Raw genomic sequence first — 27631 nt, 5'->3', positions numbered from 1 at the left:
AACCCTTCATATGCTTCACAGATATTAAAGCAATGTGGTAGGAAAAAAAATGAACATTTTACTTTTTTTTCCCAAAAAATGCCTCATTTTTTTATTTTCACAGGAGAAAATGGACAGCAAAAATTGTTGTGCAATTTCTCTTGCGTATGCCGATACCAAATATGTGGGGGAAAACTGCTGTTTGGGCTCACGGCAGGGCTCAGAAGGAGTATAGTTTTATTATTTGAAAGCAAAATTGGCTGGAATCAAGAGCGGACGACATGTCGCGTTTGGAGAGCCCCCTGATGTACCTAAACAGTGGAACCCCCCACAATTGACCCCATATTGGAACTTATCTAACGTTTGCTTGGCATGTGAATTTCATGATGTGGTGGCATACGTAAATTGTGTAGAGTGCATCAGGTTGGCATATGTGAGTTGTATAGAGTCCATCAGGTTGGCATACATGAGTTGTGTAGAGTGCATCAGGTTGGCATACATGAGTTGTGTAGAGTGAATCACATTGGCATATGTGAGAAATAAATTTATTAGTCCATGGATGAGTGGTAGACTCTGAAACAGTCTTCCATACACAGACCAGGTTTGTCAGGGCAGGTGTCACACTGATAAATGGTGTCCTTTCCTATCCCCTTAATGTAACACACTTTGCACTTTCTTTGCGACCTTCCTCTTTTTGCAGTTTGAGGGACCTCACCGGGTAAATGTTGTCCTTGTACAACACGAGCACCTTGAGTTCTGGAAGTACTAGAGCCCGCTCCTTACCGACTGCCAAATATTAGGACCTTGATCACTACCTCCTGGAACTGAAGGAATGTATCAGTCTGGCCTGCACATCATGATAGAATGAAAGCGTTATACAATGCCATCTGTACGATGTGCATGCCAGATTCTTGTACTACACCTTAGCTTTTCGCATGGCACTGTATGGCTGGAGGATTTGATCAGAAAGGTCAACTCACCCGGACACATTCTGGTTTGGGGACCAGTGCAGAGGAACTCGTACACCTGTGGGGGTACTGCCATCACCATGTATAGTGGTCAAGAAAAGGACATCCCTCTTGTACTTGACCACCAGCATGTTTTTGCTACACTGGGCTCTGTTCTCACCCTTTTTGATCAGCTGCCCAATTAGCATCTTAGGGAGTCCTCTCTGATTTTTGCGAACAGTACCGCATGCTGCTTTAGCTCGCACACAGAGGGATTTGAAGAGTGGGATGCTGGTATAAAAGTTATCTACGTGGAAGTGATAACCTTGACCCAGCAGTGAGTGCACTAATTCCCACACAATTTTCCCACTCACTCCCAGGACAGGGGGGCATTTAGGGGGTTGAATCCGGATGTCCTTACCTTCATAAACCCTAAACTTTTGGGTCCTGAGGTACTCTCGCACAGCTGGTAGAGTTTAATTCCACACCTAGCCCTCTTACTGGGCAGGTATTGCTGGAATTTGAGCCTCCCCTAGAAATGTATTGGGGACTCATTTACACACATGTCCCTTAGGGGAACGTACACCTCAGCAAAATTGTTGCTGAAGTGAACAATGACTGACAAAAGTCGGTCAAAGTTGGGGTCATCTTGGGGAGGACATTGTGTATTATTGTTGTAAGGCAAAAATTTATGGATGGCCTCAAAGTGTGTCATTGACACAGCCATGCAGAACAGTGGAGTGTTATATAAAATGCCAACACTCCAATATTGCCAAATTCCTGGCTTCTTCATTAAACCTATGTGAATAACAAGGCTCCAAAACTTCGTAATTTCTACAGGGATCCAGATGGCAAATGATGAAGTGGGATTTTGGTATAAAAATCGTTGTGCGTATAAATTTGTCTGGGGCACCATGGGATCTACAAAATTGTCAGAAAAAGTTTTTGAAAATGCCAATTTCTGTGAGACCTGTAGTGTCAAATTGGATTCCTGATTGCACCACAAAATCAGGAATCTGTGCCTCATAATTTTCAGGAGGTGAGGTCCATAGGGGGTCACTAACTGTGGGCGATGGCTCATTTTTTGTCCTGGGGTGTCTGTGTGGTGGTTCGGTATCACTTGATGAAGAAGAGGAAAAATTAAGGAAGGTTGCATCTTCTCCCTCACTATCAGTGTGGAAGACAAGGAAGGCTTTTGTTTCCTCCACCATGTCTGAGACGAACAGGACATTTTTTTCGTGTGTGTGTGAGTGTTTGGTGTAAACTTTTATTTTTAAATTAAATTTAGAATAGAAGAAAGGAAAAAAGAATAGAAGAAAAGAATCTAAAAAAAGAATAGAAAGAATAAAAGAAAAGAATCTAGAAAATAATATATATATAACTAGTTATATATTAATGGTTGGTGCACGTCTGTATTCAGCAGCGTAGTGTAGAAGTTGGAGAATGTGCTCTGGAAGCAGTGCTTTAGATAACGGTGTTATTTTCTGCAGAGACGAGTTCTGGCTTGAAGAAGTGACGGTGGTCTGCGCTGGATGAAGAAAAGTAAAGAAGAACTTCAACTAGAGTCACAGGTGAGTCAGTGTGTTACCTGTACACTTACACTATACACTATATAGGATTTATAGAGCTCCTGTGTATAATGTTTCTGGTGATTGCTGTATTAACTGTACACTGACACTATATACAGAACTCCTGTGTATAATGTCACTGGTCATGATGAGCTGGCCTTGTTCTAAAAACTATTAGACCAATGGACGTAGAGCAGAATCCACGGCTCTAAGGGAGGTAGACTTTTTCAAGCACGGAGCACTGGTTACGTCAATCTTATTGTTGTGTTCTATAATAGATTTACATGCTGTGTTTCATTAGATATTTGCTTGCTCGTCAGTTCAACCTCAGGAATCAATGTTTCCATTCAGTAACAGTAAAGGCTCCGTCACACTTAGCGACGCTGCAACGATCCCGACAACAATATGACCTGTCAGGGATCGTTGCTGCGTCGCTATGTGGTCGCTGGTGAGCTGTCAAACAGGCAGGCTCACCAACGATCAGGGGAGCAGCGACATCGTGGAAAGAATCTTTCCACGATGTCCTGCTCCTGTTTACCAGCCTGCTGCTGAAGCAGGAGCAGGCTGGTAACCATGATAAATATCGGGTTACTAGGGGCACACGCGCACCTAGTAACCCGATGTTTACCATGGTTACAACTCTGCTACAGTGAGCGGGAGGTTACCGCTCACTGTAGCAGGCTCGTAACCATGATAAACAACGGGTTACTAGGTGCGCGTGTGCCCCTAGTAACCCGATGTTTATCATGGTTACCAGCCTGATCGCTGGTCACACACAGCGATGTGTGCTGAACAGCGGGAGGGCAACGACCAAAAAATGGTCCAGGACACTTTGCAGCGATCAGCGACCTCACAGCAGGGGCCTGATCGCTGCAAAGTGTCACACATAGCGACATTGCTGGTGAGGTCGCTGTTGCGTCACCAAAACCGTGACACAGCAGCGATCTCGCTAGCGATCTCGCTATGTGAGACGGGGGCTTAAGCAGAAAAACACATGCAGGCTGGATCTTATGCACACATAAGGCCAGACCCAAGATTGGTAATCAAGGAGAGCAATCATTCCATTAATCTTTTTAGTGTCACAGGGGCCTCAAGTCACTGTTCTACCAGCCACTAGTCCCATTGTGTCTATGGGGATAGTTGACCCAGCAGAGCCGTCACCACAGGGGTGTCTTACATGCAGTCCCAGGTGATGGATTTGGCCTCAGGAAAATATCTCCACCAATGCACAGTTAGCTTTCGGGTGGGGAAGGGTGTGAACACTTTTGTCCATTCAGGGGCTGATCCCAGGGAGGGAGGACAATAAGCCACGTGCTTAGTGAGGGGTTGGTGCAGCTGACATCGAGGGGCGAGGATCTATTGCTGAGATTGGATGGATGGATGGATGGATGGATGGCCTATGGACTTTGGAGATCGGTTGCCGGATGAGCTGGACAAACGTGCTATGGTTGAGGGATCTGTCGTCTGGATTTGAGGAACTTTCTTAAGGATTGTTGCTGTTAGATACATGTGCTTCTGTCGTCTGGAGGAGCGTGGGCTGTGACTACAGACTATACTGGTGGGACATAGGAAATCTGTGGTGGGCCAACCAAAAGTTGTGAGACATGAGTATGGCCTGGTAAGGGGACAGTGGGACTACTGGCCCTGGGGAGGGGATCTTGTGGACTGGGGGCAATGTATTTTGGCCATCTACCTGGAGATATCATATAACTATGGATATAAGGAATAAAAAGTAGTTGCTTCATTAACCTGCCTAGATGATTGTTACAACCCACAACTTCAGATCTTCACACTGGTGATCCCTGTATTACATGTACAATTACACTGTATACTATATACAGAGCTCCTGTGCATAATGGCACTTCTGGTAATATTACTATTGTGTTTTTTGTTTTTTATTTATTAATGATCAGTATTGTAGCATTTGGTCACTATGTGGTGCCAATAAGTGGTCTCGTCATGGTGTGACTGTATTTGTCCCTTGTATGTGGTATTATTTGGTCACTATGTGGAGGTAATATGTGGTCTCCTCATGATGTGGCGATATTTGTTCTTTGTATGTTGTATTACTCGGTCACTATGTGGTGGTAATACGTGGTCTGGCCATGGTATGATGGTATTTGTTCCTTGTATGTGTATTCTTGGTCACTTTAAAAAATGTATGTGATATATTCCTTTAAAGAAAAATAAATAAAAATATACCTAAAAAGAGTATTGGATATTTTAATATATTTTTAATAGGTTAGAATAGAGTAGGGGCTTACCAAAAGAGTCTATCTTGTCGTGGTGGTGGCGGCTTATAAAAATCTTTTGGCAAAGACAAAAGCTGATGACTATGTATGTGATCTGGTGTTCGATGGGAACTGTTAATGTGTGATTGGTGAGGACGTGGTGCAGAAGTGGAGTTTTTCCAAGAGTGAGCGGTGGGACTTTGGAAGGTTCACAGGGTAAAGGCGGAGCTGGGGTGGAGCCTGGGTGAAATTTCAAGGGGGGCCAAAAATTTTGCCAGTATGGGGCCCTGAAATTCCTGGTGGCAGCCCTGACTGCATTGGTCGGGAAGTCCTTCCCTTCCATGACGTATATATACTTCAAATGTTGTGAAAGGGTAATATAAAATTACCAGAAACATAAAGTACAATGTGTCACAGAAAAAAATATTTTGGAATCACTGGAATCAGAAAAAGCATTCAAAGTTATCACCACAAAGTGACACATGTCAGATTTGAAAAATGGGGCCTAGTTAGGAACAAAAAAACTGTCTGCGGGAAGTAGTTTAATCAGTGTGTTTTGGGCACTAACTACTGTAGTCAAAAACTGACTATAGACAATAATATATCTACTGAAATGATCAAACTCAACAGTCTTTTTGAGGAGCTGCCCACTTAGTAAAGACTATGATACTTTTCCAGCAACGGACCACCATTTTTGATAATATTATTATTGTGTTTTATTAGTGATTTACTTGTTATGTTTTATATAGTTCTGCTAACTTGTCAGTATGTAAGATTCACTTGTAAAATGTCCAGCATTCCACTAATCTGTATCTCAGGATATCTGCATCTCAGGAGTATCTAACCATTGTTCCAATAGCCAATAATCTCATTATGTGTGTGTAGATTGTAGATATAGTGGAGCCGTCACCACAGGGGGTCTTACATGCAGTCTCAGATGAAGGCTTCTAGAATATTCTTCGTTGTTTTAGCGTACAGTGAATGTTTAACAGGGAGGGTGTGATCACTTCTGACCTGGGAGGGGACTGATCCCAATGGAAGAAAGTGGAGACATGTTTTAGAGTTGTGTGGAAGGATTGAAGGAAGAGGATGGAGACCGTGGACTTGGAAGGATGAATGGATAAACATGTTACCATTATGGATTATGTCTTTTGGATTTACACTTTCTTAAAAGCACTGCGGCTACTGGATACCTGTGCTTTCATCGTTTTATCTGCCGTCTAGAGGATTATGGACTGTGGCTACAGACTATACTGGCTGGAGATACGAAATCTGTGGGCCAACCAAAAGTTGGGAAACAGTGAGTATGGCCTTATACAAAGCCAGTAGAACTACTGAACCCAGATTGGGAATTTGAGGACTGAGAGAACTGTTTTTTGGCCATTTACCTGGAATTGCTTATTACTATGGCTGTGATCAATAAAATATTGCTGCATCGTTAGCCTGCCTAGGTGATTACTTACAACCCACAACCTCAGATCTTTACAGTCTTCATCAGTAAAAAATGAGTAACTAGTGGTGAAGCCTCTCTGAAATAATTTGAATGTGGCTTCGTAGCTCTTGGAAATCTAAACTACTATAGAGGCCAATATTTTCTGTCACATTTAAAGAGAACTTTTTATAACAGTGCAGCGCTGAGGTATCTTTATCTAAATTTAGATAAGGGTCAGCATCTTCTAAATTCAGGAAGTAGGTGGACATCCAGGTTGTAAGTTCTATAAACAAAGGGCTTTCAATGCCAAAAGTAATTTCAACACTTTCGGGTGAAGAAGAATGTGACTATTTAGACTCATGATCACATGATTTCAATGAGGCTGTACTACACCGCTGATAAAAGGAGAAAATCCAGTGTCAGAATTCTGTAGTCTTTCTACGCATTGACCACCAGTGGCCACTATTATTCACTATCATAATTATGCTGCATTTTCACACGTTCAGTATTTGGTCAGTATTTTACATCAATATTTGTAAGCCAAAACCAGAAATGGAACAATCAGAGGAAAAGTATAACAGAAACACGTCACTACTTGTGTATTTTTTCACCCACTCCTTGGTTTTGGCTTACAAATACTGATGTAAAATACTGAATGTGTGAAGGTGGCCTTACCAAGACTGTTCCCAATCCTCTCTTCTCTTTTTCCTATGATTCTTCGTGCTGATTCCAAGAACTGGAGCTACCACCTGATGTTCCCAGCTCATGCTCCTCTGGCCATTGGATTGCAGCCGTGCTTCACCAGTATCATGACAGCCAATGACTGAGAAGAATCTGTGACTTCTCTGTATTTAGTGGTCACTACTCACCTGGGTAGTCAGATGTAGGAATTTGCTCTTTATACCACTCATAATCCCTCACATATATCATTGTAGTATTTATATGGGTCAGATCTTCACCCTGAAACAAATATTGTAAAAGTCACAGACAGATGGAGAAGTCACATCTATGATCAGCTCTAATCATGACATCTCCACCATTCTCATTACACTAGTATAAAACATATAATCCTGGTGGATAAAACAAGACTGAACACAAGACCTTCACAGCCGTCTACACATCATAGGGGAGATCTCATGACACCGTCTCTCCATCTACCTGATAATCCTGAGGAACATCGGGTTCTTCTGGTTTACAGTCCTGTGGAAGAAGAGGATGGGGACATCTCTCTGGTGTTGTCCTCTTACTGGATAGAACTGGAGGAAACACATACAGAGACTGAATTCATTCTTTACATGCAGATAATTAAAGGCAGTGTATATTTCATCCTGTCTATTACCTGGTGATGTGAGGGCCTGGGGAATCTCGATCATCACGTCGTTGTACAGATCTTTGTGTCCTTCTAAATACTCCCACTCCTTCATGGAGAAATGGACGGTGACATCCTGACACCTTATTGGAACCTAACACATACAATAATACCGTCATCCCCCCGATCCCTTCATAGCATTACTGTATAATGTTGCAGCATTTCCAGCAGTGTCACCTCTCCAGTCAGAAGCTCAATCATCTTGTAGGTGAGTTCTAGGATCTTCTGGTCATTGATGTCCTCATGTATCAGGGGGAGAGGTGGAGGTCCCGTGATTGGACTCAGGGGTCTTTCCCATCCCTCAGACACAGGGTCCTGACAGCGCTCACTAGAGGTCTTCTTCACTACTGTGTAATCCTGGTTATGAAGAGACACATTAATAAATCACACTACAGACATTTCCAGAGTCCTCACCTCTCCAGTTCTGTCCATCTGTTATTCCCATAGATAAGAATGATGTAATGTGACGTCATCAGAATCTCTCACCTCTCCAGTAAGCCGGAAGAGGATCTCTAGGGTGAGATGTAATAGTCTCTCCGCCATCTCGTCTCTGTCCATATTCATCCTTGGTGGGTAAATCTGAAAAATCCTACTTATGTAGAAGCTCTCCACTGAGAATATCCGATATTGTATGAATCTGAATGGGAAGAAGATAACGATGTAACTTCATAAAGAATCCCGTGTAATAATACAATTGCTGTAGATAATAAAGGAAACATATCAACGATTTATTATTTTACAGTATTTAGTTTTCTTCTTTACATTGTTATAGCAGAAGATGGAGTCCCTCAAGTTTAAAGGCCCCATCTATGCTATATAAGTCTGACAGTTATTTTAGGTGAAAACAACAGCAAGCTGAAATGTTCCTTCTTGTATCAATAGTGTGTCCTTGCTAAGAAGATAACGTGTCCTCCCTGGCCAGATGTTTCTTCTTGTAGCAATAATGTGTTCTTGCAAGAAGATAATGTGGCCTTGCTAACCAGATACGTCTAATTAAATATTTTAAAGCATACAGAAACTAGCTTTTTCGCTTGTTCAGCTAAACTGTATAATCGAACCATATATGGTAAATCCGTTTCCTGCCTTCAGGGTGTATATTAGCCCTGTGTTTTGTAATAAAGTTTAGAGCATGTTTAGACACAAACATCCTGTCCTGTGTCTCATTCTCTCCGATATAGTAATCCAAAGGATAGAAGACCCAGAATGCAGTGACGACAGCTGGCGCCTCGAACAGGGACCTTGAGTTAATCTACCCAAGGGTGCTCGACCGGTCCGAGACGTGGGACGAGGGAAGCTCTCTGTTGGTGATATATACAGCACTGAGGTAAGAATAACTGTTATATTCTACCTAATTATATCACTACATAGAAGAGACTCCCTCACCCCCGAGCGGTCGGCTCCCCAGGTAATTCACAGATTGTTGTCTGGCTCAGGTCCCTTCGAACCAGTAGAATCCCTCAGATAAATTGACAGTCCTGCCTTCTATCCTTTGGAGAATTTAAGAATGAAAGTATGGATCCAATGATTGTGGTGTGGGTGTGTCTCGGAATTGATGTTTTTGGTCTGTTTTTCTGGCTGGTGTATAAGTCCTAGAGAGGCTAGTAGTGGAATGGTTCAGAAACCTTTGTGGCCCATTGTCTAAGTGACCATTGTCTAAGTGACTGAGGAGTCTCTTCTAGGTGAGGAGAACCGAAAAAATGGGGAACCAAAATGCCAAGGAAGGCATTATAGCCAAAGACTTAGTAGGACGCAGAGAAGGGAAACAGGCACTGATTGGAATTGACAAAATATTGTGTAAAGCGGGAATGAATGAGAATGGAGAGATGAATGGAGAGAAATGGAAATCCTTCTTTAACTCCTATCATGGATGGCTGAAAGATAAGGGTCTGTTAGGGACAGTAGATGTATGGATGAATGCATGCGCTCATTTTGAAGGAAAGATTGAAAAATTAGGAGACGGACGTTACAGACTGACAAAAACCAGAATGACAGATTTTCCTCCCTGTCCGCTCCCGACGTCACCCCCACCCCAGTATCAGAATTCCCAGGAACCTAAATGTTGGGTTTGCCCCAGATGTGGACAGCAGAATCCCTTGACAGTAGACATCTGTGTGGCATGTGGAGGACCGAGACCCCACCCAGCTAGTCTATTCCCAATGAGGACGGTAGTTGTGCCAGGAGCACCGGGAGCAGCAGCAGCAACAGGGGGGGATGCAGTGGTTCCAGGTCAGGAAGCTCGTACAATGTTAATGTATAGACCATGGTGTCCCTCAGAGCAGTTGGCGTTGATCTCCCAGCTGCCAGATCCGTCCCAGTCCCCTATGGGTTTTGCCAGAATGATCACCACCATACAGGATACGTACCATGCCACTAGAATAAATCTGCAAGGGGTAATTAAGGGGAAATTGGCAGATGAAGCTCGGTATGACAGACTGAGGGACGAAACTTATAAACAATATGACAGTAGAACAGGCCCTGATGTAGCGGAGGCTAATGATGCAGCAGCTGGGGTTCTGTACGTAAAAGCGTTGGTAAAAGCATGTAAAGACAGGCAAGCAGAAAAGCAAGTTACACTAGAAGATAGAGTGCAGGGGAAGGAGGAAGATCCTAAGGATTATTTCTATGCACTAAAGAAAACCTGGTCAGAAATGGGGTTCAACCCCGGAAATAAGACTAGTGAGAGGGTATTAGCAAGTGCTTTCATGAATGGACTAAAGAAAGAGAGATTGCAGAGAAGGTAAAAGCAAGTAGACCGGACTGGAGATCAGTGAAGGCAGAAGATTTAGCTAGAATAGCTCAGGGGGCACAGCATGACATAGCGCAGGCAAAAAGAGCTGCCAGAATACATATAGTAGAGACAACCCCCAGAAACAAAAGAGGCAGAGGACGGACTGAAGGAGGAGGACAGAAACTGTGTTACGGATGTAAAAAGCCAGGACATTTTAGAAAGAACTGTAGGACCAACCCGTATCCAAATGCTCAGAGTACGGGTCCTCCAGCTGACCAAACAACGCCCCCATAGGATGAGGGTAGCTTGCACATGAACCCCCTCATCTCCTTACCCCCAACTCCCAGTTGTATAGTGCAGGTGAACCTACCAGGAGGACATGAAATCGATTTTCAAGTAGATACGGGGGCCGACAATTCAGTAATTACGCAAGGTGATTGGCCATACACTGACACTGATTTTTCACATCATGTCATTGCCACCCCCTTCAATTCCCCGTCTGTCCTGCTTCCTGTCACCAAGAGAATTCCCCTGCAAATTCAAGGAGCTACTGTACATAGCCAGCTCATGGTATCGCCCCAAGGCCAATGTAACCTTTTGGGAAATGATGTGTTGTCCCAATTACAAGCACATATTGAATATCACCCCAATGGCACTGTCACCATGACCCCAGGTTTAAAACCAAGTACCCTTTGCAAAATTATGTCACTAGATATTGCCAGCATAGAAGAGACAAATGAGTTTCCCCCGATATTGGAGCAGGCTGTGCCACATGATTTTTGGGCCTCAGACAAAACAGATGTTGGTAGGTTAAGAGTTCAACCAGTAATGGTAAAATTAAAACCAGGAGCAATCTTACCTCAACAGAGGCAGTATCCCCTTAGCTCGGCTCAAGAGAATGCCATAGCCCAGCAAGTCCAAAAGTTACTACACAGGGGAGTCCTAGTCAAAACCCAGTCCCCTTGCAATACTCCCCTGTTCCCAGTAAAGAAAAAGAGCGTGCCAGGACAACCAGCCGCATATAGAATGGTCCATGACCTTCGGTTGGTTAACAAAGCCACAGAACTTCTAACACCAGTTGTGCCCAACCCACATACTCTTTTGTCACATATACCTTCTAACTCTCTTTGCTTTTCAGTGATCGATTTGGCAAATGCATTTTTCAGTGTACCATTACATCCTGACTGCCAGTACTTGTTTGCTTTCACATTCCAGGGCAGTCAATATACATGGACAGTGTTGCCACAGGGTGCCCAGAATTCACCCACAATGTACACTGCAAGTCTGCAGGAAATACTGGAGGGATGGTCTGAACCACATATCGTTGTTTTGCAATATGTCGATGACTTGCTCATTTGTGCCCCCTCCAGGAAACAATGTCATAGCGCAACTATATCACTTATGTTGTTTCTCTATCACACTGGCTGCAAGGCATCGAAAGATAAGCTTCAGTTTTGTAAATCTTCAGTCACCTTTTTGGGACATTGCATTACACCAGGAGCTCGCCATTTGACAAATGCACGTAAACTAGCAGTACAGGCATTCACCGTCTCCATTAATGTTACAGCCCTCAGAACTTTTCTTGGACTGGTCTCCTATTGCAGACAGTGGATTCATGCCGTCTCTGTTTTAATGCAGCCCCTCTATGACTGTCTTACTCCAACACCTTTTGTACTAACACCAGAGGCAATAGACTGTTTTTATTCACTCAAAAACCGTATTTTGGCCGCTCCAGCTTTGGGTACCCCTAATTATGAGCTCCCATTTACTCTGTACCTTCACGAACAAGCTGGACATGCAGCAGGAGTTTTAACTCAAACACACGGTGATAATCAGATTTTAGTGGCAGATTAGATGCGGTAGCCAGAGGTGCACCATCCTGCGTACGTGCTCTGCAGGCTGTTGGACTATTACTCCATAAATCCGCAGACATTGTTCTAGACCACCCGCTCACCGTTCTAACACCTCATGATGTCTACACTATATTGAACCAAGTGCAACCCGCTCACCTCTCAGCAGCACGTCATCTCAGGTTACAATGTGCACTGTTAATGCCTCCCAATGTTTCTTTACAGAGGTGTACTACCCTGAATCCAGCAACTTTGTTACCTCTCTCGGATCTAAAGGAGGGGTCAGGTACTGTGCTTTATAAGGAAGATCCAAGAGAGGAAGTTCCTCATGACTGTGTACAAATAATGGCACAAGAAACGGCTGGTTTACCTACTGTATTTGAACATGAATTACAAAATGCAGATTTTGAATTTTTTGTAGATGGATCCCGTCACCAGGATGATTCAGGTACTTTCCATACTGGATATGCAGCTGTCTCCCTCAATGCAGTAATCAAGGCAGAACCAATGCTCCCACACCAATCGGCTCAAGAGGCCGAACTTAGGGCCCTAACCGAGGCCTGTAAACTAGCGGAAGGTAGTATTGTTAACATTTACACAGATTCTAGGTACGCATTCGGTATATCGCATGATTTTGGTCCCATATGGAAGTCAAGAGGTTTCCTGACGGCAGCAGGACACCCCATTAAGAATGCTGATGCGGTCCAGCAGTTAATTGATGCACTACAACTACCCAAAAAAGTAGCTGTCATAAAGGTAAGAGCACATACCAGACGCACTGACCAGGTAAGCAGAGGTAACGCGATGGCAGATGCAGAGGCAAAAACAGCAGCCTGTAAGCCGCAACAAGGGTCAACAGTACGTCAGGTAAGTGCCCCTAAAAACCCCTTTGTGTCAGAGGACATCTTATCCCAAATGCAGGCTCAGGCTCAAAAGGAGGAGGTTGATAAGTGGTTAAAGGAAGGTGCATGCCTGAATGAAGCAAATGGGGTATGGGGGAAAGGGACACGACGATGCCTTCCAAGGGCACTGTACCCAGCAGCTGCCCAGATGCTACATGGGCCGACACACCAATCTAAAACGGCTGTGATGAGTGTGATGCAGAAACATTGGGAGGCACCAGGATTCTCCACCTGTATAGAAAGCCTGATACAAGGGTGCATGATATGTGCTACACATAATCAGGGTAGAGTAGTTAAAACACCACCCAAACACACCCCCCGGCCCCTCTATCCATTCCAGAGACTGCAAATTGATTATATTCAGCTGCCCAAGTCAGGATCATGGGAATATGTGTTGGTCTGTATTGATTTGTTCTCAGGATGGCCAGAGGCTTTCCCCGATTGCCAAAGCCACGGCTGCGGCAACCGCAAAGAAACTGCTTGCCGAGGTAGTCTGCAGGTATGAGGTACCAGAGGTAATTGAGAGTGACAGAGGTACACACTTCACAGGTGAAATAATGAATGAAGTCATGTCAGCTCTAGGAATTCAACAAGCATTCCACACCCCATATCACCCGCAAAGTAGTGGTAAAGTGGAAAGACTGAATGGGACATTGAAATTAAAAATTCAGAAAGCCATGGCTGAGACAGGAAAACCATGGCCGGACTGTTTACCGCATGCTCTGTTTTCAGTAAGATACACACCTAATAAAAAGACTGGACTCTCTCCATATGAGATATTGTTTGGCAACGTACCCAGCCTAGGGTGTTTCTATCCGCAAGCATTAGAAATGAACAACCATGTGCTAAGTTCCTACGTAATGTCTTTACACAAAAAGATTAAGCAAATACATGATAATGTCTTCAGTTCTCTTCCAGATCAAGATTCTAGCAGCCATACGCTGCAACCTGGAGATTGGGTGGTTATAAAAAGACACGTGAGGAAAAGCCTAGATCCACGGTTTGACGGACCCTTTCAAGTTCTGCTGACCACAAGCACAGCCGTTAAGCTAGAGGGAAAAGAGACCTGGATCCACGCGTCCCATTGCAAAAAGATACTAGGAGACCCAGCGGACAAAGTATGATGACATTGTTTATACTTACCTGCATACTTACAACCACAGGCGCATGGACTAGGTTGAGCGCCACAGATGGAGACGACAATAGATTCATTAAACACCATCTTGCTCTAATCGATGGACTAAAGGAGCAAAACCAGACTACTGCTAATTGTTGGATAGGTACACATGCCCCTGTGACGTCCACTAGCATACCCTTTCTCGCTGTTCCAGTCTCATGGGAAGAGATAAACTTTTGGGTGAACTGTTCAGATACTTGGGCCAATAATGCCACACAGAGACTGTGGAATACCACTGTTGGGATTCCCGTAGTAGGATGGACAGAATTTCCGTGGTGGCAAGGGAACCTGATGGGTCAAATAATTCCCAGGTTGTATTTAGCATTTAAAGGAGGGGAGTGGGTACCCCAAAACAAAACAAAAATTACTGATTTTGGTAAGATACCACAACAAGGGTTAAAAGTAAGTTTCAAGCCCACCTCAGACAGTAGTGATGCCTTTAAACCTTCCCTGTTGGAAAGATATCTACACACTTTTAATTGGGTGAATAATGTCTATTTTAAAAACGGGACAAGTGATACCTGTGCCAAAATACCTGGCAATCTACAGTGTAATGAAAGCTCAAGTTATCAGAAAGGTGCACCTACGTGTGGCAATCCTGATACTGGCTATTGCTCTCCCTTAGGTCAGCAGCCTGGGTGGTGTATGATGTCAAATGTTTCTAAGTTTGTTGATTTAGTTCACCGTTTAATACTGCAACATTCAGCATTATGGAATCTCCCCTTATCCATGTATTGGGTATGTGGAGACAAGGCTTTCAAGTGGCTCCCAGTAGGAGTAACAGGAACTTGTACTTTAGCCAGATTGACACCCGCAATTTATATTGTTACTCCAGACCAGCTAGATCCTTTGTCTATCCCAAAACATACACTGCATAAGAGATCAGCAGATAATAAAGAAAGACCAAGTGGGAGACCCCATATAGTTCAAATGGGAGGGGTAAACAAATTTTTCAGTGCATTGTTTATATACCCTATGTTGACACAAATGTGGGATAAATTAGTAGAAGCTACAGACTATCTTGATGATCAGATTTGGGATATTTTAGAAGTAGTTAATGGATCTCTTGCAGTACAGAATCAATTGATTATTGTCACGAACCAACATACCCTTGTACTAGATTATTTAACAGCAGCACAAGGAGGGATGTGCCAGATAATAGGGCCCGCATGCTGCCATTACATAGACAATTCTAGTGTACTGACGCTGAAGCATAAGTTGGAAGACGTGGTAAAATTAAGGAGACTTTATGATGAGGCCAACCACAAGAATCAGGATTCCTGGTGGGCAAACACCTTTTCCTTTCTAAATCCCGCAAATTGGTTTAAAGCTATCGGTGGGTGGTTGGCTGGTATAGTGCAAGCTATTTTGCAGGTTTTACTAATGTGCCTTGCGGTTTATTTGGTTTTTAAGCTTTTTCTAATGTGTATTCAGCGTTGTACTAAAAGAAAACATAGAGATTCGTATTGATAAATGAAGGAACAAAAGGATGGAATGTTATAGCAGAAGATGGAGTGCCTCAAGCTTAAAGGCCCCATCTATGCTATATAAGTCTGACAGTTATTTTAGGTGAAAACAACAGCAAGCTGAAATGTTCCTTCTTGTATCAATAGTGTGTCCTTGCTAAGAAGATAACGTGTCCTCCCTGGCCAGATGTTTCTTCTTGTAGCAATAATGTGTTCTTGCAAGAAGATAATGTGGCCTTGCTAACCAGATACGTCTAATTAAATATTTTAAAGCATACAGAAACTAGCTTTTTCGCTTGTTCAGCTAAACTGTATAATCGAACCATATATGGTAAATCCGTTTCCTGCCTTCAGGGTGTATATTAGCCCTGTGTTTTGTAATAAAGTTTAGAGCATGTTTAGACACAAACATCCTGTCCTGTGTCTCGTAATCCAAAGGATAGAAGACCCAGAATGCAGTGACGACAACATCTACTAATAAATCCTATATATTTTAGATCACACACAACAAGCAGTTTCTTCCTCGGAGTCTGCAGCCGAATATGTTTCTCATAGACTCATCATCCATAACACTAATTCTCGTCTCATTTACCGACACTGGAATCGGCTTTAGTAATACTGCAGGAGATATTCATTACAAATGACTGGAGAAATAACTACTTTATGATGAGGACGACAACTTAATTTTCTACTACAGATCTATAAAAATATTTGTCTGTAACTGACTATATTCCCACCAGCCGCCTGTATTTCCCGTCTTCCCCGGGCTGTAATCTTTTATTGTATTAGATATCATATCTAATACACACATAATAGTTTGAGACATTTATAAAAGCTGTTTGTAGAACACAGAGGACAGGAGTTATTTGATGACAAAATCTACATGTACAGTTTTTAATGTTTTTGTTTTTTTAATCTGGATATAAATGTGTTTTTCTGGGATTTTCCAGCTTAGATTTCCCTAAAGGCCACACCATAATTACAGGTGTTACGTTCTCACAGCTTAAAATGTAGAAATAAAGGGGGCGTGGAGGTGCAGTGTGATGGCAGTGGTTTCATGGAGCTGAGCAGCACTAGAGCCTGGAGACTGGAATATTTCATCCTATGAAGACATGGATAGATTAAATCCTCATTGAAGACATTCTACTACTCATCTGGACCCTTTTGAGCCTACTTGGAGCTTCATAGCTACAAAAATGTCCAAACCCTGGACAAAAGAAAATTCTGCTGAGTCACAGCCACCTCTGATGCTAGTGAAGTCTGCAAAAGACTCCAGCAGCCAGCAAGACACCAGTAAGAAGGCCCCCCCAAAGACCCTCCTGACCCTCCGCAGACTGTCAGAAGGAAAAAGTTTCTCTAAGGACCCAAGGATTCAGTGCTCACTGGAGTTCAGGATGAAGCCACGTTGAGTAAAATCCCTCTGCACAGAACATCACGTCTCTACTCAGTTAAATCTAACGACACGGAGTGCTGAGCCAGCTCCAAACCAGAATGCCTGGGCTCCATACAAAGGGGGGACTCCTCTCCAACATCAAAAGAGTCCCTGAACTCAGGGAAAGAACCATAGGGCAGGCAAAGACACAGCAGCATACAACCTAGAAGAGGGTTGCCATTTAAAGATAAAAAGGGTCCTGCCATAAATAAAAAGGCTAATAAACCAACAAGCCTTACACTAGACCCTAATATACCTTCTACCCAAAGGGATAAAATTCCTAGGAACAAGAGTAAGGACTTGCCTACCTTCTCAGGCTAAGTGCCCATGATGCAGAAATGCTGCATATTTTTTCTGCATCTCCCTGGCAGGAAAAATGCATGCGGATTTTACATGCGTTTTTCCTGCCAGGTAGAAGCGTTTGTCAAGCGTTTTTGCATGCATTTCAGCATGCGGGTTATCAAGCGCTTTTCCAAGCGATTTTAGCATCACTTGGAAAAGTGCTTGACAACTTGGTCACACTATATAAATCCATGCAACCGGCATAAAAATGGTAAAAAATAAAGATTATACTTACCTTCTGATGTCCCCCAGTGTTTTCTCCGCTCCATCTGGTCTGTTGTATGGGTCAAGGTGGTGTGAAAGGACCTGCGATTACGTCATTGAGTCATGTGACAGGTCACGCGACCACTGACGTCGGCGGTCGCGTAACCTGTCACATGACTCAATGACGTCATCGCAGGTGCTTTCACACCACCGCGACCCATACAACAGACCAGACGCATCGCTGAGGAGGCCGGGGGCCATCGGAAGGTAAATATAATCTTTATTTTAAATTCTTTCTTTTACAGATACTATGGTAGTCGGGTCTGGAGGAGAGTCTCCTCTTCTCCAGACCCGGGTACCATCCGCACATAGAATCACATAATATCCGTATGTGCAAATGTGCTGACACAGATAATATGCGTTTCAATGCAAATCAATGGCGACAATTACGCTGCGTGCCCGCAAAATTAAATGGACATTGCGTATTTTTCCGCAATGATAATCTGCAGCGGAAATTTCCGCAGCATGTGCACAGCACATGCGGATTATCATTGGGGACCATGGGGCACGTATTACCAAGAGTATTTTAAGCGTTTTCGCTGCGGAAATTCCACGGCAAAAACGCTTGAAAAACGCATAGTGGGCACGCAGCTTCAATCACAAACAAATTCTCTGTTTGGCAAACTACAGACACTACAGAGGAGAATTCTGAAGATATATCACCCAATATTACACCCTTTAAGCAACGTCCAAGACTGGACATACAGAGCCCTCCTGTTTGTACACTTACTCGAAATATGGAAGAGGAATCTTATAGTCCTCCTTTGGGGTGGCAACCAGGGAATGTGTCACCATCCGAACAGTACAATTGTGACTGCTTCAGATCCACCATTGCACAAATGGATTCAAACATTAATAAAAGAAGATTAGACTCCCTGCAAATTTCTATTGAAGAAATCAAAAAGAAGGTTGACATTACAGACAAAAAAGTGGAAACCATTTCCATCAAAACAGAACACATTAGTAGACGGACATACACTCCTGAAAAGAATAAATAAAAATGTTGAAAAACAAATTGTCAGATTTAGGCTATGTTCGTTTTTTCAGCGTTTTTTAATGCAAATGTTCAGCTGCGTTTTACAGTAACAGCAAAGTTTATGAAATTCCAGAAATCTCATGTACACATCATGTTTTTTTTTTGTTGTTCAGGATTTTGTGCTTTGCATGTTTTTTTTGCAAAATAGAGCGTATCACTTCTGTCAGTTTTTTTCACCCATTGGAAGTAATGGGTGGTGAAAACAACGATTAAACAGCGCACCAAAACACATTTGCCAGGTTTTTCAGCGTTTTTTGTGCCAAAATCAGAATGAGATTTTTTTTTTTTCCACTAAATTTTATGTACATGCATAAAAGAGACGACAGGACAGTGGAAAAAAACATCAAAAACGCACCAAAAAACAAGCAAAAAAGCAAGAAAAATCCTGCACAACCTCCTGGCAAGAGATCAGGTTTTGCTGCAGGAAAAAAAAATTTTGAAAAAAACATGATGTGCGAACATAGCCTTAGAGGATGGAAACAGGAGAAACAATGTGAAATTCAGGGGTATTCCAGAAAGTGTTTATTCAGCAGATCTCTCTAGTTATATATAGGACATTTTACAAACAGTTTTCCCAACTTTTTCAAGCTCTGATCTAATCACTGACAGGGCACATAGATTGCAGAAACCCAAATCTCTCAACAAAGAAGCTCCAAGGGACGCCATTGCTAGGCTGCATTTTCTCCAAACCAAGGAACGCCTGTTTAGCTACTTACGAAAGTATAAATTTCTACCTGCTACTTTTAATTCAATCAAGCGTTTTCCCTGATTTTTATTCGGGAAACTCTGAATAGTAGGAAATCATTTGCTGCCATAACGTCCATTTTAAGGATCAACAATATCACTTATAAATGGGGCTTCCCTGTAAAACTGATCACTTTCTTCTTCGGGAAAACTATTGTGTTCGAAGACCCAAAGGAAGGCCAGAACAACAGGACCAGGCTTGAAGAAGGGGGGACAACCTCTCTTGAAGAAAACCTCTAAGTACGAAAGTCCACCGTGTGCCACTTTATATTGGTTACATTTCTTTATCTTTATCAGTCCATAAAGTCGGTTTCTCATTTTTAACTACATTTTATCCTGATTCCAGAACTCACATTGCAGAGTCTTTCTTTTTTGCTGAACTTTTTTCCCCTCTACTTTTTCAGGATATACTGGGATTATTATACCCTTTCCAGTTCTTTATCCTCCAGATCATGTTTGTACATGTATTTATTTAAATATTACTGATTGTATTGTTATATCCTTCTAGATAATGCTATTACGGCTATGTGCCCACAATGCAGAAATGCTCCGGATTTTTTCTGAGCGTTTCTGCATCTCCCCTGGCAGAAAAAAACGCATGCGGATTTTACATGCGTTTTTTCAGCCAGGGACAAGCGTTTGTCACGCGTTTTGCACATGCGATTTCGCATGAGGGTTGTCAAGCGCTTTCCAAACGATTTTAGGAATACTTGGGAAAGTGCTTGACAACTTGGTCACACTATATAAATCCATGCAACTGGCATGGATTTTATATAGTGTGACCAAGTTAGTTAAAAAAAAGAATAAAAATGGTAACAAATAAAAATAAAACTATATACTTACCTTCCGATGTCCACCGGTCTCCTTCTCCGATGCGTCCGGTCTCCCCGGTGTCTCACGGTGGTGTAAAAGGACCTTCCATGACGTCATTTAGTCATGTGACAGGTCACGCAACCGCCGACGTCAGTGGTCGCATGACCTGTCACATGACTGAATGACGTCATGGAAGGTCCTTTCACTCCATCGCGAGCCACCTGGGAGCCAAGACGTACGGGATAGAAGACCGCGGGCCATCAGAAGGTGAGTATAATGTGTTTTTTTTTTTACAGGTACTATGGTACCCGGGTCTTGAGGAGAGTCTCCTCTTCTCCAGACCCGGATACCATCCGCACATTGAATCGCTTAATATCCGCATGTGCACATGTAGTCATGCGGATATTAATCGATTCAATGCAAGTCAATGGCGACAAAAAAGCAGCGCTTACGCAAAATAATTGGTAGTGCTGCGGATTTTTCTGCAATGATAATCCGCAGCGGAAATTTCTGCAGCATGTGCACAGCACATGCGGATTATCATTGGGGAACATAGCAGACCTACAAACAAGCGTTGTTTTTTTAAGCGTTTCTGCAGCGGAATTGCCGCTGCGGAAACGCTTAAAAAACGCATAGTGGGAACACAGCCTTAAAGTTCTTTTCTTGAATGTTAAAAGGTTTGAATAGTCCCCACGAGATATTTTCAGCCTGGGCAGAAGCCAAGAGGTCTAATGCCAAGGTTATTATCCAATATCTCTTTATTATAAAAATTTTAAGAGGCCCAAATTGGCATTATTTCCTGGTCAGACCACGCTCCAGTTTCTTTTTCACTGAAAATGGATACACAAGCCAATAATACTAGAGTGGTAATATAATTCTTTTTTATTTAACTATCCTGACTATAAGAACAAAATAGAAGAGGCAGTCAGATTATCTACAGAAAAATTCATCTCAGCAAATATCCCCCCTACACTTTGGAATGCCAATAAGGCGGTCGTCAGAAGAATCCTCATCCAGATAACACCCAAAAAAAAAAATCTGTCAAAAAATCCAAGAAGTTTTTTTAAAAAAATCAATGAAGAAGAAAAGAAACAACAAGAAATTCCCTTGAATAAAACGGAGGACTGAGTTCAGAAGATCTATATTGATGGGTGAGTACGACAAATTGATAAACTCAATCAAACTCAACCATAATTATTCCTATAACAAAATGTCAAGATTAATGGCCAATAAAATAAGACAGCAGAGAATTAAATCTAGAGTTATATTCATTCAAAAGGCAGGAATTACCCACATACATCCCTAGAGTATAATGAAGCAATCTGCAGAATATTACTCATCGCTATATAGTTTAAAAGAGGACCAAGATATTATTCAACCAAAAACAGAAGAAATTAACCTGTTTCTTTCCCATATTAATCTACCACGTCTAAATAATGAACAAGTTATCTTCCCTTCTCGACAGACAAAACTTTATCTGTAATATTGAAATGAAAGGAAAAGAAATCCCCTGGTCCTGATGGATTCTCAAATGAATATTATAAAATCTTTAGAAACCATCCAGGGCTGTGGAATCGGTAAGTCAAACATCCGACTCCGACTCCTCAATTTCCATGATACCGACTCCAACTCCGACTCCCTCATACATGGCTCATGTTTAAGTGATAAATTTACTGTAGCACAGATTAATCTCAGCTAAAAGTCTAGACCCTTAGATCAGGAATAGGACAGATATTTATAGGACATTTCATAACTTTCCCAAATTCTTATGAAAAAATATTCCCCACAAACTGCATTGAACTACTGTACCCAATTTATTATATATTTTAGGAGTTGGAGTCGGTCCATTTTATACCGACTCCACAGCCCTGAAACCATCAATTATGCAACTGAAGTAGTATGTTACCAAAAGGAACACTCCACGCAAACATAGCAGTTATTCCCAAACAAGAATCGGATCTAGAATTAGTTCAAAATTACAGACCAATATCACTCCTAAACTCAGATAATAAAATATTTGCCAAACTAATTGCTGAAAGACTAACGAAAATGATAAAGTAATAGTTAATAACCAATTCTCTAATACTTTACCAGTATCCCCGCTTTTATTTGTATTAATAATGGGACCTTTTGTGGAAACAATTAGATCTAATTGCCACATAAAAGGAATAGATACTAACTTCAGACAATATAAAATCGGATTATTTGCTGATGACACTTTATAATTACCATAACAGATTTAATCAATTCTCTTAGACTTGTCTCTGAGGTCAATAATAACTTTACTGCAGTATCGTACTACAAGATAAATGTTAAAAAATCCAAAGTATTGCGTATCTTCCTGGACCAGAACTTAAGATCCTCAATGATAGATGAATTTTCTTTTGGGAAAACTAATATAACTTATATGGGAATTAAGATCACAAACCCATTAAGTGAAATTCTGGATGACAATCTCTCTGAAGCCCTAAAAAATAATTCAAGAAATTATCGATGATTTCAATAAGATTAATACTTCATGGCAAGGAAGGATTGTATTATAAAAGATGATGATACTTCTTTGGCAACGCAAATCCCCTAGGATAGCAAAAACTCTTCTTTTTAAAAAGAAAAGAAAAGGGGGTTTTGGCCTTCTCAACATTCAAGCAAACTATGATTCTAATATCATCCTCCATTCTAGAAATTGGTTTATAGATAGCAATAAACCTAGTTGGGTAAATATGGAAGGGAACTTTATTGGACATATTTCGCTACCCTCATTGATCCTAGCTCATCTCCTAGATCCCTTCCTCGCTACACCTACCCATTCAACTACACTGCTCAAAAAAATAAAGGGAACACTTAAACAACAGAATATAACTTAAGTAAATCAAAATTCTGTGAAATCAAACTGTCCACTTAGGAAGCAACACTGATTGACAATCAATTTCACATGCTGTTGTGCAAATGGAATAGACAGTAGATGGAAATTATTGGCAATTATCAAGACACACTCAATAAAAGGAGTGGTTCTGCAGGTGGGGACCACATACCACATCTCAGTACCAATGCTTTATGGCTGATGTTTTGGTCACTTTTGAATGTTGGTTGTGCTTTCACAGTCATGGTAGCATGAGACGGACTCTACAACCCACAGAAGTTGCTCAGGTAGTGCAGCTCATCCAGGATGGCACATCAATGCGAGCTGTGGCAAGGTTTGCTGTGTCTGTCAGCGTAGTGTCCAAAGGCTGGAGGCGCTACCAGGAGACAGGCCAGTACACCAGGAGACGTGGAGGGGGCCGTAGGAGGGCAACAACCCAGCAGCAGGACCGCTATCTCCGCCTTTGTGCAAGGAGGAACAGGAGGAGCACTGCCAGAGCCCTGCAAAATGACCTCCAGCAGGTTACAAATGTGCATGTGTCTGCACAAACGGTTAGAAACCGACTCCATGAGGGTGGTATGAGGGCCCGATGTCCACAGATGGGGGCTGTGGTCACAGTCCAACACCGTGCAGGACGCTTGGCATTTGCCACAGAACATCAGGATTGGCAAAGTCGACACTTGCGCCCTGTGCTCTCCACAGATGAAAGCAGGTTCACATTGAGCACATGTGACAGACGTGACAGAGTCTGGAGACGCCGTGGAGAGCGATCTGCTGCCTGCAACATCCTTCAGCATGACCGATTTGGCAGTGGGTTAGTAATGGTGTGGGGTGGCATTTCTTTGGAGGACCGCTCAGCCCTCCATGTGCTCGCCAGAGGTAGTCTGACCACCATTAGGTACCGAGATGAGATCCTCAGACCCCTTGTGAGACCATATGCTGGTTCCTCCTAATGCAGGACAATGCCAGACCTCATGTGGCTGGAGTGTGTCAGCAGTTCCTGCAAGATGAAAGAATTGAAGCTATGAACTGGCCCGCCCGTTCCCCGGACCTGAATCCAATTGAGCACATCTGGGACATCATGTCTCGCTCCATCCACCAACATCACATTGCACCACAGACTGTCCTGGAGTTGAAGGATGCTTTAGTTCAGGTCTGGGAGGAGATCCCACAGGAGACCATCCACAACCTTATCAGGAGCATGCCCAGGCATTGTAGGGAGGTAATACAGGCACGTGGAGGCCACACACAATACTGAGCCTCATTTTGACTTGTTTTAAGGACATTACATCAAAGTTGGATCAGCCTGTAGTGTGTTTTTCCACTTTAATTTTGGGGGTGACTCCAAATCCGGGCCTCCATTGGTTAATAAATTTGATTTCCATTGATGATTTTTGTGTGATTTTGTTGTCAGCACATTCAACTTTGTACAGAACAAAGTATTCAATGAGAATATTTCATTCATTCAGATCTAGGATGTGTTATTTGAGTGTTCCCTTTATTTTTTTGAGCAGTGTACATTAGAAATGATTTAACCTCTCCTATCGCTCTTCCGAGAATCATCATTACTTTGCTTGATAACATCTTTAATGAACACCTCTGGAATATGAAAAATATAGATATATGCTTTTTAATAATGATGTTTCTCTTGAAAAATCTAAAGCTATTTTAAAATGGGAAGATGATTTAAATAAAAAAATTCTTACGAAGCTAGGAAAAAAGCGACTGAGTATACCTATGAATCAAACACAAATGCTAACTTACATGAAACTTACATACTAGTTTAAAATTCTCTCTCATTGGTATTACACACCAGTTAGACTCTGTAAGAATTTCCAAGATCATTCAGACTCATGTTGGAGGAAATGTGGCCAAAAAGGCAATATTATCCATATTTTTTGGTCATGTCCAAAAATTAGGCCCTCTGGAAAAAAAAAAAGAAATGTCCTTTTGAACAAAATTAAGAAAGACACTGTTTATATTTCTCCTCATTTGTCTCTTCTTTCCCTCTAGGCTGATATTATTCCAACCAAGATAAGATACATTCCTTTAGACATCTTTGCAGTTACAAAAGAATCTTATTTGTTCCAAATACATTGGTTCTACTGATAATGTATTTGAACTAGTCATTTCCTTAAAGAATAATAATATTAAAAAATACCATGCTAGGTGGTCTTCTTGGAACTCCATTTTCCCACTGAATAAGGAAATTCCACGTCCATAATAATACAACCGATAAAAAAAAAAGATTTATCAACTATTACGCAAAGATTACAAATTATCTGATTTTCGTGGTTTCTTGATTCAGATGATCTTTCTTTTATTCTTCTCCCTACCCCTTTTCTCCAAGACCTTTCCTCCATTCTTCCACTTTTTTTCTACCTTTCCTCTTTCTCTCCTTTCCTTTATTCTCTAGGGTAGTTGGAGACATGTGAATTGTTATTTTTAGATTCTTAAAAGTGAAAATATTACTCTTGCTGATTTATTTTTGCATGTTCCCAACCCTCCACCCTTCCCAGTTATTGTTGAAAATCCCTTAATAAAAACACCTTTGAAAGAAAAATGTATAAATAAATTGTAAGGAAATATACCACATTTGCTTTTATGGTACAAACTGATATGGCTTAATATATATTTCCAAATTATGTGTTGAAACTGCAGTTTCTAGCAGTGAAACAATTTTTAAACTGTGTTACGGGTGTTAACTAAAGTAGACGTAGAGTCTTGAGTAAGGAAAGCTCCAACCTCTGTGAACTGGACAATAATATGTATTTTTTTTTACTGTTTGTAATTAAAATCCCATGCTATAATATTAGATATTTATTATTATTTCATTTTATTTTTTTTACGAGTGTTACAGGAATGTTCAGTTTGGATGGATTGGTCCCTAAATTACATGAAGAACACCAGAAATAAACAGGTGTTAAAATGTTACAAAATACAATTGGCACCAACATAAAACAACATACAAGAGACACATGGTGCAACTTATATGATAAATGTTAAACATTTTTATAGAGATCACAGGAAACCTCGGCCGAGTAGAACAGTCGTGTGTGTATGTGAAGTTAAGCTAGAGAGATAGTCGTCAGCAAAAAGATCGTCAGTTATCTCATGTGTATGGGGCCATTAATATTAGGGTATGTGTCCACGATCAGTATTTGAAGCGTTTTGGATGCAGCTCACCTGCGCTACATCCAAAATGCTGCGTTGTACAGTAGAAGCACAGTGGATGGGATTTATAGAAATCTTATGCCCACTGTGCTTCTATTTGACGCCACGTAAACTCACCAGCGGTGCGGCTCTACAAACCGCAGCATGTCAATTTCTGTTGCGGAGATGCTGGTCTCCACTATGAAATTTCCACAATAAAATGGATAGGGTGCAGCAACTCCGCATGTGTTCAATGAGCACATGCAGATTTACCTGCGTGATCAGATGCAGCAAAAATACACTGCGTCCAAAGCGCTGCTGTAGCCTGATCGTGGGCACATAGCCTTACACTGACAGGCAGGGATAATACACCGCACTACAGTAGTACAGGGCATCACCGCAGCAATCAGAGGCTTGTATGTTGTATGATGCTGTGTCCCAGGGTCACCTGTATTCGCATCAGGAATGGTGAGGAGGGAAGATTCATTTATTAGGTGGGTGAGTGGTGCCATATTGTGGGGGCAACTAGTACTATCATTACATGTGTGGGGGATGGCGGTACTGGGGGAACATTATACTGTGTGGGGGGATGGCGGTACTGGGGGAACATTATACTGTGTGGGGGGATGGCGGTACTGGGGGAACATTATACTGTGTGTGAGGAGAAAGAAAGGGGCAATGTACTAGGAGAGAGATAAGTGTTTCCTGACTCCCTGCCTTTCATAGTTGGGTGGTATATATCTATCAGAGGAAAAGGAACAAAACTGTTATTGATTCTTATAAAGTGACAACAGAAAAACACCAAAACAGTCTCAGCACTGAGGGGGTTAATGACCCCTGCCCCCAATAAAGGGGAATCTCCACATACCTCCACCTGCAGAGCCGCCACCACATATATGGCTGTTCTGTGCGCACAGGACCTGTGATGAGGTCACAGGAGGGGAGGAGTCAGGGGTCACATGATCAGGGGCCTCAGTGGATGCAGGACTCTGCTGTGCTGGTTGTCATGGTGCTGGATGAGGGGAAGATTATGTGTGGGGTCAGGAGGGGTTTACAGTGTGGATGTAGCAGAGCCGTGTGTGTACGAGGTGTAAGGAGCGGAGCCGCGTGTGTACGAGGTGTACAGAGCGGAGCCGCGCGTGTACGAGGCGTACGGAGCAGAGCCGCGTGTGTACGAGGTGTACGGAGCGGAGCCGCGTGTGTGCGAGGTGTACGGAGCAGAGCCGTGTGTGTACGAGGCGTACGGAGCGGAGCCGGGTGTGTACGAGGCGTACGGAGCAGAGCCGCGTGTGTACGAGGTGTACGGAGCGGAGCCGCGCATGTGTACGAGGTGTACGG

At 42.3% G+C, this 27631-nt stretch overlaps 1 protein-coding gene across 1 annotated transcript in view; it reads right to left on the bottom strand.

Moving 5' to 3' along the window:
* LOC141271818 (uncharacterized) overlaps positions 1–27252 on the bottom strand; it is a 78983-nt gene extending 51731 nt beyond the window's left edge. The window contains exons 1-6 of the mRNA XM_073681990.1: positions 27162–27252; positions 8013–8163; positions 7704–7883; positions 7497–7620; positions 7316–7413; positions 7027–7117 (exon numbers count right to left, since the gene is read on the bottom strand). Coding sequence (XP_073538091.1) covers positions 7027–7117; positions 7316–7413; positions 7497–7620; positions 7704–7883; positions 8013–8163; positions 27162–27187 — 670 coding nt within the window. The 5' untranslated portion in view covers positions 27188–27252. The remainder of the gene's footprint in view (positions 1–7026; positions 7118–7315; positions 7414–7496; positions 7621–7703; positions 7884–8012; positions 8164–27161) is intronic.
* Positions 27253–27631: the final 379 nt, after the last annotated feature.

This window comes from Phyllobates terribilis, unplaced genomic scaffold (genome assembly GCF_046119375.1).
Source record: "Phyllobates terribilis strain yellow unplaced genomic scaffold, ASM4611937v1 Scaffold_5__5_contigs__length_657084704, whole genome shotgun sequence".
NCBI lineage: Eukaryota > Metazoa > Chordata > Amphibia > Anura > Dendrobatidae > Phyllobates > Phyllobates terribilis.
Note: the sequence above shows the minus strand (reverse complement) of the source record. Positions and strands in the feature narration are given on the sequence as shown.